Source organism: Manis pentadactyla, chromosome 9 (genome assembly GCF_030020395.1).
Source record: "Manis pentadactyla isolate mManPen7 chromosome 9, mManPen7.hap1, whole genome shotgun sequence".
Lineage (NCBI taxonomy): Eukaryota > Metazoa > Chordata > Mammalia > Pholidota > Manidae > Manis > Manis pentadactyla.
The window spans coordinates 19,702,855-19,725,020 of NC_080027.1; the positions used below are offsets into that span (position 1 = coordinate 19,702,855).

At 41.4% G+C, this 22,166-nt stretch overlaps 2 protein-coding genes across 2 annotated transcripts; both read right to left on the minus strand.

The window, feature by feature from the left end:
* Positions 1–7,763: 7,763 nt before the first annotated feature.
* Positions 7,764–8,681, minus strand: LOC118908099 (olfactory receptor 9G1-like). Its single transcript, XM_036877156.2, has one exon. The coding sequence runs from the start codon at positions 8,679–8,681 to the stop codon at positions 7,764–7,766; it is 918 nt and encodes a 305-aa protein (XP_036733051.2).
* Positions 8,682–18,429: 9,748 nt separating this feature from the next.
* On the minus strand, positions 18,430–19,359 carry LOC118908084 (olfactory receptor 9G9-like). Its single transcript, XM_036877144.2, has one exon. It carries the CDS (start codon positions 19,345–19,347, stop codon positions 18,430–18,432), a length of 918 nt encoding a protein of 305 aa, XP_036733039.2. The 5' UTR covers positions 19,348–19,359.
* Positions 19,360–22,166: the final 2,807 nt, after the last annotated feature.

Here is a 22,166-nt window from a genome sequence, read left to right on the forward strand (position 1 = left end):
GTAGTTTTGGAGTGGAGTCTTTAGGGTTTTTTATGTGCAATATCATGTCATCTGCAAATAGTGACAGTTTAACTTCTTCTTTACCAATCTGGATTCCTTGTATTTCTTTGCTTTGTCTAATTGCCATGGCTAGGACCTCCAGTACTATGTTGAATAACAGTGGGGAGAGTGGGCATCCCTGTCTTGTTTCCAATCTCAGAGGTAAACCTTTCAGCTTTTCGCTGTTCAGTATGATGTTGGCTGTGGGTTTATCATATATGGCCTTTATTATGTTGAGATACTTGCCCTCTATACCCATTTTGCTGAGAGTTTTTATCATGAATGAATGTTGAATTTTGTCAAGTGCTTTTTCAGCATCTATGGAGATGATCATGTGGTTTTTGTCCTTCTTTTTGTTGATGTGGTGGACGATGTTGATGAATTTTCAAATGTTGTACCATCCTTGCATCCCTGGGATGAATCCCACTTGGTCATGGTGTATGATCCTTTTGATATATTTTTGAATTCGGTTTGCTAATATTTTATTGAGTACTTTTGCATCCACATTCATCAGGGATATTAGTCTGCGATTTTCTTTTATGGTGGGGTCTTTGCCTGGTTTTGGTATTAGGGTGATGTTGGTTTCATAGAATGAGTTTGGGAGTATTCCCTTCTCTTCTATTTTTTGTAAAACTTTAAGGAGAGGTGGTATTATGTCTTCTCTGTATGTCTGATAAAATTCCGAGGTAAATCCGTCTGGCCCGGGGGTTTTGTACTTGGGTAGTTTTTTGATTACCATTTCAATTTCTTTGCTCATAATTGGTTTGTTTAACTTTTGTGTTTCTTCCTTGGTCAGTCTTGGAAGGTTGTATTTTTCTAGGAAGTTGTCCATTTCTCCTAGGTTTTCCAGCTTGTTAGCATATCGGTTTTCATAGTAGTCTTTAATAATTCTTTGTATTTCTGTAGAGTCTGTTGTGATTTTTCCATTCCCATTTCTGATTCTGTTGATTTGTGTTGATTCTCTTTTTCTCTTAATAAGTTTGGCTAGAGGCTTATCTATTTTGTTTATTTTCTCAAAGAACCAGCTCTTGGTTTCATTGATTTTTACTATTGTTTTATTCTTCTTAATTTTGTTTATTTCTTCTCTGATCTTTATTATGTCCCTCCTTCTGCTTACTTTAGACCTCATTTGTTCTTCTTTTTCCAGTTTTGATAATTGTGATTTTAGACTATTCATTTGGGATTGTTCTTCCTTCTTCAAGTATGCCTGGATTTCTATACACTTTCCTCTTAAGACTGCTTTCGCTGCATCCCGCAAGTTGGGGCTTTGTGTTGTTGTTGTCATTTCTTTCCATATAATCCTTGATCACTATTTTAATTTGTTCATTGATCCATTGATTATTTAGTAGCATGTTGTTAAGCCTCTATGTGTTTGTGAGAATTTTTGTTTTCTTTGTAGAATTTATTTCTAGTTTTATACCTTTATGGTCTGAAAAGTTGGTTGGTAGAATTCAATCTTTTGGAATTTACTGAGGCTCTTTTTGTGATCTAGTATGTGGTCTATTCTGGAGAATGTTCCATGTGCACTTGAGAAGAATGTGTATCCTGTTGCTTTTGGATGTAGAGTTCTATAGATGTGTATTATGTCCATCTATTCTAGTGTGTTGTTCAGTGCCTCCGTGTCCTTACTTATTTTCTGTCCAGTGGATGTATCCTTTGGAGTGAGTGGCGTGTTGAAGCCTCCTAGAATGAATGCATTGCAGTCTATTTCCCCCTTTAGTTCTGTTAGTATTTGTTTCACATATGTTGGTGCTCCTGTATTGGATGCATATATATTTATAATGGTTATATGCTCTTGTTGGACTGAGCCCCTTATCATTATGTAATGTCCTTCTTTATATCTTTTTACTTTCTTTGTTTTGAAGTCCATTTTGTCTGATACTAGTACTGCAACCCCTGCTTTCTTTTCTCTGTTGTTTGCATGAAACATGTTTTTCAATCCCTTGACTTTTAGTCTGTGCATGTCTTTGGGTTTGAGGTGAGTCTCTTGTAAGCAGCATATAGATGGGTCTTGCTTTTTTATCCATTCTATTACTCTGTGTCTTTTGATTGGTGCATTAAGTCCATTTACATTTAGGGTGACTATTGAGAGATATGTACTTATTGCTATTGCAGGCTTTACATTCGTGGTTACCAAAGGTTCAAGGTTAGCTTCTTTAGTATCTTCTTGCCTAACTTAGCTCACTTATTGAGCTGTTATATACACTGTCTGGAAATTCTTTTCTTCTCTCCCTTCTTATTCCTCCTCCTCCATTCTTTATATGTTGGTTGTTTTATTCTGTGCTCTTTCATGTTTCCTTTAACTGCTTTTAGTGGGTAGTTGATTTTATTTTTTGCCTTTAGTTAGTATTTGGTTTGTCTGCTTTCTTTGCTGTGATTTTATTTTCTCTGGTGACATCTGTTTAGTCTTAGGAATGCTCCCATCCAGAATCGTCCCTCTAGGATACCCTGTAGAGGTGGTTTGTGGGAGGCAAATTCCCTCAACGTTTGCTTGTCTGGGAATTGTTTATTCCCTCCTTCATATTTAAATGATAATAGTGCTGGATACAGTATCCTTGGTTCAAGTCTGTTCTGTTTCATTGCATGAAATATATCATGCCATTCTCTTCTGGCCTGTAAGGTTTCTGTCGAGAAGTTTGATGATAACCTGATGGGTTTTCGTTTATAGGAGACCTTTTTCTCTCCAACTGCCTTTAAAACTCTGTCCTTGTCCTTGATCTTTGACATTTTAATTATTATGTGTCTTGGTGTTGTCCTCCTTGGGTCCTTTCTGTTGGGAGTTCTGTGTATTTCTGTGGTCTGTTCGAATATTTCCTCCCCCATTTTGGGTAAGTTTTTAGCAATTATTTCTTCAAAGACACTTTCTATCCCCTTTTCTCTCTTCTTCTTCTTCTGGTACCCCTATAATACGGATATTGTTCCTTCTGTATTGGTCACACAGTTCTCTTAATATTGTTTTGTTCCTGGAGATCCTTTTATCTCTCTCTGTGTCAGCTTCTATGTGTTCCTGTTCTCTGGTTTCTATTCCATCAATGGCCTCTTGAATCTTATTCATTCTGCTCATAAAGCCTTCCAGAGTTTGTTTCACTTCTGTAATCTTCTTCCAGACTTCTGTAATCTCCCTCCGGACGTCTGTAATCTCCCTCCGGACTTCATCCCTTAGCTCTTGCATATTTCTCTGCATCTCCGTCAGCATGTTTATTATTTTTATTTAGAATTCTTTTTCAGGAAGACTGGTTGGGTCTTTCTCCTTCTCTGGTGTTGTCTCTGTGATCTTTGTCTGCCTCAAATTTTGCCTTTTCATGGTGATAGAGATATTTTGCAGAGCTGGCACAAGTGACGGCTGGAAGAATTTCCCTTCTTGTGGTTTTGTGGCCTTCCTCTCCTGGGAGAACAGCGACCTCTAGTGGCTTGTGCTGGGCAGCTGCACGCAGATGGGTCTTCTGATTCTTGCCTGGCTGCTATTTCCGCTATGGAGTTTATCTCTGCTGTTGCTGTGGGCGTGGCCTGCCTCGGGCTGCTGCTCCGATATGGTGAAGCTGTTTTGGATGGGGAATGGCCTGGAGGCTGTTTATCACCGTGAGGGGCCTCTGAGCTGCCCTGCTGTCCAGGGGTTTAGGATCCCCAGAGTTCCCTGCTTCTGGACTAAGTGTCTCAGGATGCTTCTGTCTGGCTGTGGGGTCCCTGTCCCTTTAAGACTTCCAACAAGCACTCACTTTTCTTTGTCCCTGGGCCGCCTGCTGCAGGGACCTGCTCACAGGTCTTACTGTCCTGTTTCCCTAGATTCCAGCACCCCACGCATGCACTGTGTCTGTGCTCTGGTGCGGATGGCTGGGGCTGGCTATTTAGCAGTCTTGGGCTCCCTCTCCCTCCCTGCTCCGATTCCTCTCCTCCTGCCCAGAGCTGGAGTGTGGGGCGCTCGGGTCCCGCTGGGCCGTGGCTTGTATCTTACCCCCTTTGCGAGGCACTAGGTTCTCGCAGGTGTGGATGTAGTCTGGCTGTTTTTTTCCTGTGTCTTCTGGTCTCTCTTTTAGGAAGAGTTGTCTTTGTTGTATTTTCAAAAATATATGTGGTTTTGGAAGGAGATTTCCACTGCTCTACTCATGCCTTGATCTTGGCTCCACCTCCAGAGTGTACTTTTTTTTATTTGGTGGGGATATTTTTAATGCCAGAGGTCAAAATAATCCTAAGCAAAAAAGGGCATATTTTGGGGTGGTGTATTGGGCCACTGTTCAAATGTCACAATCTTCTACCCACAGGGAATTCCTCATTTCTCATGGGCTTTGAACAACCTGTCCAATTGTAACTGGGAAGTGGGGAAGAGAGTTTCTCCTCTTACTGTCTACTTTTAATTAACACCACTTCTATTTTGTTTCACCATGTAACTCAGGTGGAAAAATATGTACCCAGTCAGGGGCAAATAAACCTTGAAAGCCAAAATTAGTTAAAAGGAGAAATAAAGTGGGAGATACCCATTTATTGCCTACTAGCAGTCATCTACTTCTGCTTGCCTGTGTATCTTGTAGCGACCCAACTACAAAATGTCCCACCAAACCTCTCTGGTCCGGGTGCACACTCACTCCCCACCTTGCTTGTAATCACCTACTGAAATGGAGATGGACTATTACTCTCCACCCCTTGGAAAAAATTATTGATATGGTGATGCACTAAGGCCAGGTGAGAAATTCTGGAAATATTTGCAATTTTATCCACAGTGATCAATGTTTCCAATTGTGTCCTGTTATAAAAAGAATTGATTTTTTAAATTCAATTTATGTAAATATAATGATTGTCATAAAGTTATAAAAAATAATGACTGAGAGTTTATAAAAGTTCTGAAGGGATCAGGTAGAGAGAAAAATAAATGTTTCATGTTTGTTTTACTCTTGCAAAAATTTTTTTATTGCAATAGGTATTTTCACTCACATTGTGGAAGGCATTAGAAAATGCAGCAGTTTTGGACTGATTTAAAGAATTATCATATTTCACATTAATAAATAGCTTTTACACAAAATTAAAGGATGAAGATCTTTTTTTTGTACTTAAAAGAAGTTTATCTTCTCACCGTTTACAAAGGTATATTTTACCAAATTGTTGTAAGTCTTAGAAAGCTTAAGAAAAAGCTTCTTAAATCTGGAAAAGCAAACATTAGAGAACCAGGAGTCATAAAAATTATAATCTTTTCTCTCTATTCATCCAGTCCCATGTTAATAATTCTTGCGCTGCCTGAATACAGACTTCCACTAATTCCAGAAATTCTTACCCAGGTGAGTCTTATGATCATAAGGTTATCAGAAACCTGTATTTGTCAAAAGTCCTTTCCATGAATCTCTATGAAGATATGTGGGATTAATATAGAAATCAAATGTATAATCATATATGACTTGATTATTTTTCCTGTAATTCCTGATAAGTGATCAGGAACAGAACAAAGAAGACCAAAACAGCTTCTGTGACCTAATTGCCCTTGCTATTATTTCAATCCCTTGTGAGGCGTCATGCCCCTGGAGAGTGGAGACTCTGAGGATTAAGTTTAGAGTTAGTTAATGGTTGTCTATTAAGTCACCCACACCGAATTCTATCTTTGTTATCTTGCATTTGCTCAATAAATACGAAGGGTGCCCTCTCAGCCCCACTCTTGCGCTGTTACACCTTGAGTCCCCTGGCTGGTCTTTTCAGGTCTTCGATATCTCATCGTGTCTCTTCCCTTATCTGCGGGTCAGAGGCAGGGAGGGACCGACATACATGAAGCTCTTTTACAGTGATATTATTGTAAAAGTATCTGAGTGAAACTATAACTGCGTATAAATGACAAAAAAGACTTAAATGGTTTAAGTCATAACCATTAAAAAAATGGCAATGGTTTAAGATCAGATGAGAGTTCATTATAATGCAAAAGATGTGGTTATTTCTATGGCACAGAATACTTTAAGTTAATAATATACTAGGGCATATCAGATTTCTAGAAATTTTATACAATTTTTAGAACATTTTTAATAACCTATACCTTCACAAATATAATAAAAAACTTAGCATTACTTATTTGACAATGCTTCCCTTGTGGTTTACCGTATCAAATAGGTCTATTTAAATGAATTCTGTGTTCCAGGAGCCTTCTGCAAAATCTCAGAGTTTAGAAGTTGATTTTGGGAGTTGTCAAATATATCAAAAGGTTTGAACATTTGATTAAATAGGACCACAGATCATTATGAATCAATACTTAAATTATCCATTTAACCAAAGTGACCCTTAATGATTTCAAAGACAAATACAGATGGTTGCATGGTTGTTAGCAAACCTTAGATCTTTTAATATTGAGATTTGCTATTCTTTAGTAATCAAAGAGCTGGATGAGACAACATGAAACATAAGAAATTATTCTGATAAAAGAATTAAAGAACAAAGACAAACCCTTCACAGTCAGTTAATATCAAGAGCAGACAGTAATTGTTCAGTGTACTTGGTATTCAGCCTCATTCACCTCAATATCGGGCAGCATGACCACCCAATAAATTCCTTGTTTAGAGACTTCCTTTCCACAAAACTTTCACAATTTTCTTTTTACATCCTGATCTCATCCTATGGTTCTTTCTTCCTGAAATAAATAGCCTCTCACCTTTCTCATCTTTATGATAAAATTATATTCTTTTCCTTCCAACAGAAATGCCCTTCCATTCCTCATATCTTCTTTTTCATATCTTTCAAGCCTTGGGCCTTCTCAGAAGCCAAACTAGTGCCTAGAGGGACCCGCTGCTGGGTTGGGGACTGAGTGGAGTTTTACAGTGAACCTCAATGTGTGGAAAGTTTTTTGAGGTTGGTGGGTCACCTAGTGTCCATCCAACCCATTCCATGACCATAGATGGTGAGTGCTCTCCAGCCTTTACCTGGACCACACATGCCCACCAAAGATGTGGCTCTGTCTTCGAAGTTGCCCCAGAGCAGCAGCCTTAACCTCGTGTGCACATTTACCAACAACACAGAAGATACATACACAGAAAACAAAAGCCATGTCTAGGAGGAAATGAGTCAGCAAAAACCAAAAGAACTCAACCAAATTTACCAAGAATCACCAAGCCCAAGGAACCAGTTCCACCAGTGTTTCCTCATGTTGATCTGAATTTAGAAAGAGAGAAAAACCACTCACCATTCTTGCTCCACCAGACCTGCAGGAACAGATTCCAGGAGGCTGACAGGGAAAGAAATTCTGCCTTCTGCCAGCTGTCTTCTGTTGTCTGAGGATGTCTCAGCTGCAGCAGCCTTCTAGGGAAAAGTCCAGTGAGTTTGAGGCTCTGCTAGCTACCCCAACTGTGGAGGAGGAAGGAATTTTTCCGACCCCTCGAGGTTCCTCTGGCTACTCTAAATATCAAATGATATGAGACATATTAGCAGGAAAAACAAAGTTTAATTATGTGTGTACCTAGGCCCAGTGATGAAAATGAAACCCAAAGAAATGACCAGGACCTGCAGCTTTTATGCATTTTAGATGGAAAAACATATATCTATGAGGAGTTGACTGGACCAAAAAAACTTAGGTTAGTAACTTCAATTAGTAAGAACTCTAAGCAGCATTTAGCCTAGGGTAGTAAATAGGTAAAGAAGAAACAGGAATTGTTTCTTCTTTACTAATTTACTTTTTCACTAATTTTTTACTAGCAGCACCTCTTGAAATATTATAACCTGACCAAAATTGTCCTTGCATATCCTTAAAAGGAGAGAAACTTGATTTATTTGAAGAGTTTCACGAGAGCATCCTTCACATCCTTATTCCTCAAGCTGTATATCATGGGGTTCAGCATGGGGAACACCACAGTGTAAAATGTGGAAACGATTTTGTCCCTCTCTAAAGCATTGCTGGATCGGGGATGGGTGTAAATGTAGAGAATGGAGCCATAGTACAAGGTGACAGAGGTCAGGTGGGAGGAGCATGTAGAGAAGGCTTTGAGGCGGCCCTGGGTGGAGCGGATCCTCAGGATGGTGGTGATGATGAAGAGGTAGGACGCGAGTATGAGCACACAGGGGGTAATGACATTGGAGGCCAGTGTGAAGAAAAGCACAGCCTGGAAGCCATCTTTCCTGCCACAGGCCAAGTTCACTACTGGAAACAAATCACAGAAAAAGTCATCAATGACATTGTCTCTACAGAAGTTCAAGGAAAATATTCTTTCAGCACCAATGGAACAGTTAATAAAGGCACCAAGGTATGAGGCCACTACCAAAAATGCACACAGCTTTATGGACATGGCCTGTGAGTAAAGCAGCGGCTTAGAGATGGCCACATAGCGGTCATAAGCCATGGCAGCCAGCAGGTAACACTCAGTATACGCCAGCCCACCTGAGAAGAGGAACTGAGCCACACAGCCAGCAAAGGAGATGCTTCTGTCCTCAGAGATGCAGATCACTAGGATCTTAGGTGTGTAGACAGAGGAATACCAGAGATCCAGAAAAGACGGATTCCCAATGAAAAAGTACATGGGCGTGTGCAGCCGGGAGTCACTGCAGATCAGCACCATGAGGGTGATATTTCCTACCACGGTCACAGAGTACACGGCCAGGAATACCACAAAGAGGACGCGCTGCGTCACGGGGTCTGTGCTGAAGCCCAGCAGGATGAACTCTGTCACCGTGTGGTTGCTCCTCTCCATGGCTCTAAGGAATGTCACCTGGGAGGGGAGAAGAGAGTTCAGTCTGAATCACTGTGCTGAAGAGAGAAATATGGCTCAATAATTAACATTGTACCAGTAGTAAACTTTCAAGTCCAGGATCCAACAACTAAGTGCTCATTTTAGAAACATTTTAATTTGCAGAAATTCATTTAGACCTTGCAATTAGATATTGTTAAAAGATATTTATGTGGTAGGAAGCCAAGCCAAGACAAGGGACAATGTTTCTTTAAAGTTTTAGGAACTTGGAGGAATCCCAGGGTGCTTGAGTCCGAAGCTGCGTAACAACGTACCCCTCACCGGGACCCAGTGATATGGAACAGCTTGTTGATCATAGTCACGCAGGCACATTTAGTTTACAATAGGGCATCCGGTAATCTTTACTGAGATAGGTTAGAACATAACAAGCATGCTGGCTGAACCTATAGTACAGTAACAGCTCCCACCGCAACATTCCTGGGGGCTGACTCTCCTTTACCCTTGTAGTGAATGTGTAAAAGGCACGGCCCCGCTGTGCTCAGGGCTCAGCCTTTGGGTATGAGTCTGCTGAGCCACTGCTGGCACTAATAACTGCTTCTCGCCGAACGTCTAGGTGTCCTGACTCCTTGTTTGTAGTTTGCCCGGTTCCTGCAACACTTAGGCACATGAAAGTTTCCAAGAGTTTCTTTGAGCAAGCATCAGTTCAAATCAGGAGCACCAAACTTAAGGTGGCTAAGAGCTGTCTACTAAAAGGAGCAAGGGGAGAAGTTTGTAAACAGAAGTAGGAGCAAAGCAAACAAATCATTTGATTTTCACTAGTTTAAATGGTTGTCTTAGTTGGGAACGACTAGTTAGCTATTTTGATTGGTAGTTCTTCGGTTTCATTTTCTGGGATTCAATGATTCTGCCTTAGGTTTTGGCTAGCTTACAAAGGTTCCGAAGTATGAGATCCAGCTCAGTCTAATGGTCTCCTCTTAATGACTATTGGTATTTGAATTACTAATTTCAGATTGGTTATTTATTTTCTATTGTAGGAATGATTGTTCATCTTGAGAAAGTATAGATTTACAATTTCTATTTTCTTCTTCTTTTGTCTACTTCACAATGTCCATTTCTTCTTTGCTAAATGTGTCTCTTCTCAGCTTAAACTGTTACTTGCTGGCATCTGGAATACCAAAATTTACCTATTTGAATATAGTTTTTAATGATCAAGTGTTTTTCCTTTAGTTCTTCCACATATTGGGACATCCTACAGCCAGTATAAATTCATATGTCATAACAGAATCTGTACACGTAAGAAAATACTCAGGAGAGTAAACAAAAAGACTTGATATACTTGATATAGAAAAGTTTTAGGAAAAACATATACCAAAGGATGGAATACAATGATGGGAACTAAAGTTCACAAGATTATGTTTTTTAAAAAAAGAACTAGACTAAAACGGAGTCATAGTGCCTTCCCCACTCAAGACTGTAAACAGAGTCTGAATTACAGTTTCAACCTGTCCCAGGAAGGTGGCCTTTGGTAGTCAATTGGAAATTTCCAGATAGGAATCTGCATGATAAACATCCTGCTGTTCCCTCCCCCTAAAGGAAGATGCCCTGGCCTCCGCCAATCCTTTCTTTTCTTTTGTTCATAACTTCCTTGTCCTCCTCTCTTGTCTACACACACCTTCCATTCCATACAGCATCTCTGGGTAGCTGGCTAATTGGTCATTAGATACTGCCCATTCCTGAAAAGCTTAACAAAGCCAAGTAGAACTCAGCTTTACTGGTTGAGCTTTGTTTTTTATCACTGTGCACTTTCCCATCTGCTTTTGCTGGAAAGAATGGATCAGTTCAATGTTTATCTCATCTCAGTGTGTTGGTTACTATGAGATATTGTGGGCTGTTTATTTTCAGTGAATCACTTCCCACTGTCAGGGCCAAGAGCAGGCTGTCCCTATATGTCATGTGTGACATGTGGTATTTTGAGGTGAAAACCATCAAGGGCCAAAAGACCCGGGAAGATGCTTTGACCTCCCCAGACAATGAGGTATAGAAAGAATTTAGATGGAGGAACTAGGCCAATAGGAGGGCTATGACCGCAGATGGCTCTGTTATAATGTAACACAGGGCAATAGACTGGCAGGGATGCCACAAAGCCTGTTTTTTAAATTTTTTTCTGTGCACCATTGTTTTTGTGTGACCCATTATTTTTTTTTTTTTAACCAAAGGTTTATTTTTTTCATATTCCTGAGAATGACACCCATTTTTCTTTCAAGTCTCTGGCCTTTCCTCCTTCTCCTTAGTTTAGAATGACTTATAAATCTCATTCTCCCTGTCTTTGGAATTTGTCTATGGATTCTCCATATGTACAGATTTAACTTTGTTTTCTCTTCTGTAATCAGTCTCATGTCAATTTGATGCTCAAACTAGCAGAAGAATCTTGAAGGGTAGTGGATATTTTCCCTCCCCAACAACATCAACTGAGAACAATTTTGTGCTGGGCAAAATTGTTGATAACAGAGAGCCATGAGAACTACCGAGAGCAGGGACATGGGACAAAGGTTATGACATTATACAACCTACTTACCCTGAGAAAAAGGCCCAGCTTCTTCTTAAACTTAGTCTATATGCTGTTCTTTCTCTTCTTCCAACCCCTAAATCAATTAAGTTACTGTACACAGGGCAAGAGACAGACGTCCAGCATGCAAAAGAATCTACATGGGTAAAGAAGGCAGAGATCCATATCAATACAGTCACCTAAATAACCTTATTCTTAGGACAAAACTTTAAAGGAAATGTTAATCACCTGTATGGCTCATGCCTTATGCTGACCTCTACCCTAAAGGCCCTATAAAACTCCAAACCAAAACCGTTAAGGTGCCATGTCTCTGAGGTTGCCCACTCTCCCACCTGAGTTTGTACAATTTACCAAATAATTATTATGCTGTATAAGCCTATTACACTCTGAATTCTCATAATGAAGAGGAAAACTTGCCAACCTCCTCCTCAGGTGGTACATGTCACTTTGCTATTTCATTCAGCTTTATAATCTTAACAAAATCCTCTTCTCTCTCTCCATTTTATTTCAGACCAGTAGGGATGTGCACAGAATCTCACTCATCCAGTGCCCCATGGCACCCCCAAATTCTGGGATGGAAGGGATGTAATTCCCATACCCTGCATTTCAAGCAGACACTGGATGTCAGGTGTCCTTGGCTATGTGAGTTGGCAAAGGATTTGCCCAGTGCTGCCAGGAGCTCAACATTCTTCCTTTTTCTCTGCCTCTGTTCCTCATTCTTATGCAATACATGCTTGGCTGCTGACATTACCTTCTACTCTTGATTTAACGAATTCCTTTCTGGTTGGCACATTTTGACCTGATCACATTTTTTCCCCCAATCTGAGTCAAGATCGTTTCCCCATCCTGCTTGAGGTTTCTTCTAGTGTGCAGGGAGAGACCTCCTCAGATGTGGCTGCCTGGCAATACTATGAGGGGTTTCCTGTGGGAAAAAGTTGCAAAACCCTGACCGCAATCTTGAACTCAGTATCTTCTGGTCTGAATATTGTCTGATTTTCATAATTATTCCAGAATTTGATTATCTATGAAAATAGGACCTGAACATTTTAAGTACTTTTTTCTGAGTTAAACACTGTGCTTAGTATTTTACAGGCATCTTGTTATGCATTCCCACAATATCCATTGCAGATATTTTTAAAGACTAAAAGCAATAATTCTGCTGAAAAACAAATTGTGTTTTAACAAGTATTTGCTGATTATAAAATTTGTATGTGGTATTATCATACTCCAGTGAACCTCTACTTACACATTATATCACCTCCTTTCATATTTTGAATTTAGTTAACAGTTGTCTGTGGGCTCCATGGGACCTCTCTTTTTGGTTAAAACACTTCAACTAAAACCAATTTAATAATACTGAGAAATTCACATGGTTTACAGGTTAAGTACTTTGTACATATGGGGCCACATAAATGCTTCTAAGTAGCACCTAAATCACCTTCTGGCAGAGTCTTGGGTTTATTAGTCTTACAAGCAACCCTGATGATGAGAAGAAACATTGCTCACCTCTCCCAGGACCAGGACACTGACCTGAAACTCAAGTCACTCCCAGCAAAGGGCCACCCCTTGGATCCAGACAACTTATATCTGCTCAGGCTCCCCAGGGCATTCGGTGCTTGGGCACCACAGGGGTTCATAGCTTTGAAAGTGTCTAAAAAGGCAATTAACCAAATATTGGTTTAGCTTTATTCAGTTCAATGTAAAAGAGGAAGATCACTTCAAAATTAATAAAAACAATTACTATACTTTGAAAAAGTACTTCTTGCAAAACAACCTTCCTGGGAAATTTATTTAATTGTCAAAAACTCTATGGAGTATATACTGCAGTTCTTATTACAGAGAAAAAATAAACCCAGAGCACATAATTAATTTGCCCAAGGTAAAGTCAGAAGTAAGTGCAGACAGGAATTAAACTCAAAGCAATGGGATTATAAAATTCCTGGTCTTTCCCTTATGCCAAGTGTACTTCAGGGAGACACAATCGTTCTGTATCTAACTTCGTTAATAATTTTTTAAACTGTAGATTCCAATTGTCTTTAACATCTATAAAGGTGGATTTTGTCACAAACATATTCCATCTCGGTTTAATCATTTTCAGCACATTTCCCAATTTTTAAATGACAAGAAAGGCATCATATTGGGAATGTTCCTAAAAGCAATTCTTCAAGCTTCTTCTTTATTATCATAATAATATTATTGAGCACTTAGTATATGTCAGGCTCTCTGCTGAGTTCTTTAAAGAGTCATCCCAGTTTAACCTTTGCAAAAATCTTGTGTGTGATTATCATGCCCATTTTACAGATGAGCTGAAGCATAGAAATGATTTACTGATGATCTGAGACTTACATTGTTCAAGGTCATAAGTTGTGAGGTTTGTAAGGCCAAGATCAAAAGCAAATCTCTTACTGCTCATCATCTGTCTCCCAACCTGCACACTGATCTAACATTTACTGTGTCCTAGAGTCTTTACCAGGCACCTTGGACAAGAGAGACAGACCTCAAGAAAGATGTGGTTTATTGGGAGAAACCAAACCTTTATAAACACTGTGATAGGTTATGACAGGATTCCCTATGTACTTGCTGGTGGGAGGCAGGCCAGCGGGGAGAGCTTGTTAGGGGCCATCAGGGAAGCGCTGTGTCTGCTCTGAGAGGGCTTACACAGGAGGGAGACACATGTACGTGTGCCTGAAGGTGCCTGGTAGTTACCACGTGGGAGGAGGGCCTTTCTGGCAAAGGAAAATAAACTACCAGTGTGGGGGCACAGAGGGGGTAATGGAATGAAGGGCGGACTGTCCCCAGCTTGTCCGTCTGTCTGTAGTATAGAGAGTGTTTGTTGAAATGATGGTAGGTGAGACTGCAGAGGGATTTCATGCCATACTCAGAATATTCTCAGAGATGATGGCTTAACCTGGACCAATGTTAACATGCTTGAAAGGTCAGGGACTGTGGCAAAAAGTGTTGTGGTGCTGATGAAAGCAACTGGCTCTGCCCGAATCAATTGTCCACTGCAGGCTTGACTAATGAGCCCTGAAAACGTTACTCCCCTTTCCTCTGGGATCAAAAAATAATGAGGAAAGAGGGACCCTCCTAATAGTGCAGCAGGACTACTGGCGATTGTAAAGCGAATCATCAGGCATGGCTGAGTCTAACCTCAGTGTCTCTGACTCCAGATTCTGTGCTCTTTCTACTCCAGCAAATTCATCCTGCACCTTCTTCTACCATGACATAAATCCCCCTTCGTTTAGGTGTTTTTGCTGGTAGTCACATCTTGAAATCACCTTTGACGTTCTGAGCCTCATGCTCTATTCCACCTCCCCTCGTCTAAGGGTGGTTGAAATCTGGGGAGGGGGGAACATCAGTAGAAGTCAAACAGCTTTGCAGTTCAATGGGACATTTCTCTCTCAAGGAACCTCTTTGCCAGAAATGCCTCCATTTCTACACACTAATTCTACACACTCACATGTATGCATACATTTTGGTTGTGCTCAAAGGAGGTTCACATTTGAACATTTGCATTTGGTTTTCATTCTGCTTAGAACATCCTTTTACTACTTTTAGTTGCTCAAAAAGGTACCACCAGCTCAAAGAGGTCAACCCCTATCACCGTGTTCAAATTTGTGCCCTGAACACCTGCCCTCATTATTCTCTATTCTCTTCCCAGCTTTATTCTTTTCTGGGTTACCATATAATTGATTTAATTATTTTATTGGCTGTGTGTCCCCATCACTAAGACATGCTTATGATAAGGACATGTCTTTTGTTTGATTTTACCCTGCTGGATGTCTGTGCTTAAAACAGACTCTGGCTCAGAGGAAGCGCACGTGTCATTTGCTGAGTGGGTGAACTGACAGATTGCCCTAATTCTCAAGAAGCATATCAATCAAATGCACAGTCTGGTCTCCTCTGACAGTGGTACTAAAGCCTTAAAGGAACTGGCGTTATCCCACATTGCTTACCGCACCTTGAAATCCCTGACTGTTCTGTGCTACTCGCAGACACATACAAGAAAATCCAAGGGCAAACATAGTCACAGAACATACAGTCTGACCACTGAAATATACAGACAAGTCGTATTTCAAAATAGAGTATATTAATGAGGGAGGTAGTTTCCATTTCAGCAGCAAAATTCTTCATATGGAAGAGCTATCAGGCACCATCTCTTGGGAATTAAAGGAAGCCCTGATTAGACGTTAGACAAACTAGAGGCAGCACTGGGCCTTCAGGCTGAGGACATGGACTCCAGTTCCCTCTCACTGCTTCTCAGCTGCCAGAAGACCTTACACAAATGACTTAGTTATGTTAAGCCTCAACTCTTTTACTTGAAAAACAAGCATAAGAATTGTAACTACTAGACAGGGCTGTTGTAAAGATCAGGAATATAATGTTTGTAAATTAATGAGGGGAGGGCTTGACACATGGAAAAGTTCAGTACATCAAGGGCCCTCTAACCCCAAGGACATAAACACCACCTGACATATGGCTAAAGCTGCAGCTTCCTGGACCTCATCCTGTAGAGACCAAATTTAGCGCATCAGACTTCCAAGGAGCCCTCTTAGAATGTCACACTTACCAGGATGACGGCAGCCCTACTTTACAGCACATGAAGATGAAATGAACTAGTGTGAGTATATCCAAAGGTGCTTTGCGTGTACCCATACAATACTTGTGCAAATCAATATGGGCTATTCACCATGAGATGTGGGGTCAGAGACACCTGTACTGATCTGGTTACAACCCTCTCCGACTTTGTCATCTTAGAAAACTTATTTAATCTTTCTGAGGATCAATTTCCTCATCTGTAATATATTTCTTGTTTGAAATAATGTGTTGTGATAGTCTTATAGGATTGTGGGTATCTATTTTTAAGGAGATTAGAAGTATATTTGATATCCAATACAAATTACTTGTTGAACATTTAATATTATGTTGGTTATTAATGTGCTTTAATTATGGAGTGGTGGAGTTGTTATTATTATACAAAGGAGTGAGGATGGTAAAATTGGTGGCCGTAGGGCCCTTTTTACTGGGGCTGCTTTCTTCTGCTAGTCAATCATGCCTTCCTTTGGCGCAAGCTCTCTTGATGAGTCCGAATCATCCATTATGGTGCCCCAGCCCATCTTCTGCCGGCTCCTTTATATCTCTGTCTGATGCACCATTAATTTAAAAATAATTATGAACTTTTTTGGGTTACTGATATCTATGGAAACTGAATAATGTGTATCTTGAAAATGTTCAAATGCCAAACACAAACAAAATAGTGTACAAATTATCACTGTGTTTCCCTTGAGGCTTAAACATGGACTACAAGTCACTGGTGAAAGTTTTACTTTCAGAAAGGAATTCTATTCTGGCCAGTCTTACCAGGGACTATGGCAGTTCAACAGGAAAGATAATCTGTCATTTAACATTTTATAAATGTAACTTTCATCTTGTTCTTTGTTGGTACAAAAAGAAGTTAGAGTATAGCCTTTGCTCATTAGTCTGCTTCCTTCTAGGGCCCTTGAGGTAGTCACACAAGCTTATTCCTTTGGTAAATGGCTCTCAATGACTACTTTTCTTTTGTTCTTGTGACAATTGTATAATTTCATTTTCCATTCCATCTTTAAATGTAAATAGACCATTCTCACCACAAATTGGGATAACCGTCCCCTTGTTTACTCTCAGCAGTTTCAGAAACTTCCCTGGATCATGGTGGGAAATGAAAATGAGGCTTTGTAGTGCCTGTCATATAACAGAATATGAACTACTGTTGAGTCACCATGGGAGTAAAACTAAATTTCCATGCCAACAGTAATACCTAAATTGTCCAATTTACCAAAATCTGTAACAAGACCTCCTTCTAGCAGTCTACTATTCAAATCTGTGAGTTTCAGAATCTTTAATACAACTTAATAGAGTCTATTGAAAAGAAAACTGCAGGCCCCAGATGGAGTCACTTAGGTTAAGGCCCCACATCAGCAAACCAAGACTTCAAACATCACCTGACTGATGTTTCAGGCCCCCAGGAAGGTAAGCTTTAACCAGTCAGAATGGTATAACATGTCAGCATTAATAAGATGAACAGGCTGATAGACTCCTGACATCCCTGTTAGGAAGGCTGATGTATTCTTTTCTAATAATTTCCTTTTCCAACCCTTTCCACCTTTAAAATCCTTTTCTTTCCTACAGCCCAGTGGAGCTCCTTTCCATTTGTTAGATGGAATGCTGCCCAACTCATGAATGATTTTGTATAGCCAATTTGGTCTGTTAAATTACTCAGCTGAATTTTTGTTGTTTAACACTCCCAAGAGCTTTATACCTATGGAATTCCTCCTGGTTTTGTAGTTTGGGGGCATAGCCAAGAAAGTAATTAAACAGAACTAAGCACTGACAGAGTCAGGTCAATCTCATATAATAAGACACAGACAGGTTTTGTTTACAGACTGTGACTCCCCTGCAATAGATGTATGCAATCAATTTTCTTCACATTCTATTCTGAAATTTCCTTAATTCACACACACACACACACACACACACACACACACACACACACACATATATATATATATATATATAAAACCAATATGTATCCACATTTGATAGACACATAGGCACTGATATTTCTGTAGAGTACTTGGAATTCTTCAAGATTCACTGCCATCCTTGGCCTCCCTGTGCTCGGCCCCAGGAGACCAACCTGTATGAACGGTGTCAGTGAATTTGGCCAATTGGTAGAGGAACCAAATGGAGAGACAAGACTGGGTTCAGAAGATTTATTCCACACTCTAAGTCTGCACAGTCATAGGAAAATATTAAAATTTAATTCAGAATATTTGTTCTTTTTACCAAGAAATAAATTTATAAATACTATTCTTATATATATATTGGGAAGCTAAAATTATTCTTATGGTAATGAATGGATCTGTTGGCTTATGAAGCAAGGGGCAAGATTTAAGTTTTATTTTAAATCTAGAGTAACATGAAATTCAGAAGAAATGCTATGTTTTACATTTATATTTCACCTCCTAAATTTCCCTAATTTTATATTCTTGGGTCCATGGAGATTGTATTGTATCAAGATGCAAATTCTTTAACTGGCATCGTGAGAACTTTTGATCATGAAGGAGCACAATGGCAGCTCTTCTTGAAATATAATAACTTGATCAAAATTGTCCTTGCATATCCTTAGAAGGAGAGAAACTTGATTTATTTGAAGAGTTTCATGAGAGCATCCTTCACATCCTTATTCCTCAGGCTGTAGATCATGGGATTCAGCATGGGGAACACCACAGTGTAAAATGTGGAAACGATTTTGTCCCTCTCTAAAGCACTGCTGGATCGGGGATGGGTGTAAATGTAGAGAATGGAGCCATAGTATAAGGTGACAGAGGTCAGGTGGGAGGAGCATGTGGAGAAGGCTTTGAGGCGGCCCTGGGTAGAGTGGATCCTCAGGATGGTGGTGATGATGAAGAGGTAGGAGGCGAGGATGAGCACACAGGGGGTAATGACATTGGAGGCCAGGCATAAGAAAAGCACAGCCTGGAAGCCATCTTTCCTGCCACAGGCCAACTTCACTAATGGAAACAAATCACAGAAAAAGTCATCAATAACATTGTCTCCACAGAAGTTTAAGGAAAATGTTCTTTCAGTGGCAATGGAACAGTTGATAAAGGCACCAAAGTATGAGGCCACCACCAAAAATGCACACAGCTTTATGGACATGGCCTGTGAGTAAAGCAGCGGCTTAGAGATGGCCACATAGCGGTCATAAGCCATGGCAGCCAGCAGGTAACACTCACTGTACGCCAGCCCAGCAGAGAAGAAGAACTGAGCTACACAGCCAGCAAAGGAGATGCTTCTGTCCTCAGAGATGCAGATCACTAGGATCTTAGGCGTGTAGACAGAGGAATACCAGAGATCCAGAAAAGACAGATTCCCAATGAAAAAATACATGGGTGTGTGCAGCCGGGAGTCACTGCAGATCAGCACCATGAGGGTGATATTTCCCACCACAGTCACAGAGTACACGGCCAGGAATACCACAAAGAGGACGCGCTGCGTCACGGGGTCTGTGCTGAAGCCCAGCAGGATGAACTCTGTCACCGTGTGGTTGCTCCTCTCCATGGCTCTAGGGAATGTCACCTGGGAGGGGAGAAGAGGAGAGTTCAGCCTGAATCACTGTGCTGAAGAAACAGAATATTTGCTTAATAAATAACATTGTAGCACTGATAAGGAAAATATTCAACACAGCCGTCAAGGTCTTAAAACCGCTTTTTCCCTCCAGTTGGCAAAGCCCTCCCAGCTCCCCCCTCCCCTCCTCCAGGCTCCTCTTCTGCCCTGCACATGCCAAAATGCCACATATCAAAATAATATAAATTGCTCCCCTTGCTTGTGCTCAGGGCTCAGACCTTGGGAGATGACTCCCCTCTGAGCCCGCTGGTGTAATTAAAACTTCAACTCTCCAATATCTCCGAGTGCCGCTTGGTTTTTCCGTCAGTGATCCAGTCCAGGTTTTCCAGTATTTTCTGTAACATTTGGTTCCCTGTCCAGGAAACCCAACTGCGCTGGTCCATTGTTGCCACTGGTTTGGGGCAACGGCGGGGTGGTGATTGAACAGGAGATTTCAATGGAGAAGGCGCGCCCTGCCTGATCTTTCGGCAGTCTCCCACCCAGTCGCTCTGGACCAGCCCCGCTCCGCTGTTCCCGCTGGACTCAAGGAGGCTTGACAGGTGAGGACCAGGTTCTGACATTGAATCCAGTAAGGCCCCGGGGCACCTGACCCAGCCAGTCCCACCTGTTGGGGTGGAAGGGGAGCCTGATCAGTTCCGGAGACTTCTTATAAGTCTCACAGGTAGACATTCCTGGTGGGCGGGGATGTTTAAACTCTGGTCTGAGTGTGTGAGTGAGTGTGCAGAGCTGCTGCCATTCAGTCTGCACTGAATCTGTGATTCCATGGCCTGCGCTAGGGAATCTGTGTGGGCCCTCATCCTCATTCGCGGTCAGCCACCACGACATAATGGTGACTCAGCTTCGGCTGACCTGGCCTGGGGCTTATATGGGTGCAACTTAGTCAAGGCTGACCAAATTCTCCACAACGAGAGTGAACAGACGGGTGTCTGACTGGTCTCTTCTCTAAAGGAGGCACCCTTCCTCGTCTTTTGCCATGGTACCGTTACACAGACACATCATGGGGTCAGGGCACAGCAAACCCACAGTTCTCAACACCATGATAAAAAATTTCAGGAAGGTATTTTCAGAAGACTACAGAGTAAAATTAACTCCTGGCAGGTTGAAAATCCTGTGTGAATCTGAAAGCCCACCTTTAGTGTAGGATGGCCTCCAGAAGGAACCCTAGATGTCCCAACAATCCATTGAGTCTGGTGGGTCATCACTAAAGATCCAGGTCATCCTCATCAGTTCCATAATTTAACTCCTGGTTAGAAGTTGCCCAGACCCTTCCCCCTTGGGTGTGATTCGCTTACAGCAGGCAGGGACAAAGTAGGGTCTTAGTTGCCTCAACAAAGTAGCCCACAAAGAATCAACAGAAGCCAAAGCCTCTGCAAATTCTTGCTGGTAATCCAGAGGAAGAGCCAATAGTTTCCCCATCTATGCACCCCCAAACACCGTTAGCACCCAGCCCCCAGTCCTGGACACCCTGCTGCCGTCAGCCTTCCCGCCAACTCCAGAACTAGTGGACCCACTCTCTCCCAGACCAGCAACCAGATTGCACCCTCAGCCAGGAGCAGGCACCCTTCAGATGCCAGTGCAAGAGACTTGGGAGCCTGAAAGCTGTAATAAAGATGAGACCATCCATCCTGGCCTGTCCATGGTTTACTATCAACCCTTCTCCATGACTAACCTCCTCAATTAAAAACACAACACGGTGTTGGAAAAGCCACAAGCCCTGGTTGATCTCATGAAATCCCTATTCCAAACCCACCAGCCAACCTAAAAAAACTGTCAATAGTTTCTCTGCATCCTGTTCAGAACAGAAGGGAGGAGGCAGCCAGGGTCCTTGATATGGTGCATAGGCTGAAATCACTGTCCCTGAGGAGTGCCCTGAGTGGGACTTCACCACCCCTGAGGGACAGCACCAGATCTGCTGATATCAGGATGCCCTCCTCCAGGGGATCAAAGCCAGGTCCCAAAAGCCTATGAACATAACCAAAGTATCTTCAGTCACTCAACAACCATGAGAGTCTCCCAGGGACTATTATGAAAGACTGTGTGAAGCTTATCACATCTACACCCCCTTCAATCCCGAGTCACCAGGGAGCCCACAAATGGTCAACACCTCATTCATAGCTCAAGCTGCCTCAGACATCAGACAAAAGCTCCAAAAACTTGAAGGCTTTGCAGGGCTAAATATCACTCAACTGATTAAAATTGCCAACAAAGTATATCTACACAGAGAAGATCCAAATGGATCTGCACTGCACGGGGCCAGCCCCTACCACCCTTGGATTTGGGAAAAGCACAGGATGGAGTGAGATTGTGTTCTGAGAACTTTCCAAAGAAAGAAGATTTTCAAGCAGGCTCCTGCAGTTGCAGTTGCATCCAGGTCACCCAGGTGATGGGAACTTGCAGGCCCAAATCTGAGCTCTCAGGAGCTCCCCTCTACTTATCAGGAGTAAAGCAGAGACTAAATGAAGACTTATAAATTGAATGAAATAACAAAGAAACAAGATGCTTACCACTGGAAAAATGCATAGAGACAAAATGCAATGAAGTTGAGCAGTGAGAAAGCTTTATTTAAAGTGATGCACTTACAGAGAGAAAAAGTGCTGGTGTCCTTAGAGAGGAGGCAAGCTAAAAGGTTGGGGGTTCTCTCTCTTAAGGATTTTTCAAAGGGTATAAACTTGTAAAGTGGTCCCAAAATGCTTCCCTCCATGAGAGACAGTAAGTCTCTCTTCTTCTGTTATCAGTCTTCCAGGTAGTTCTGA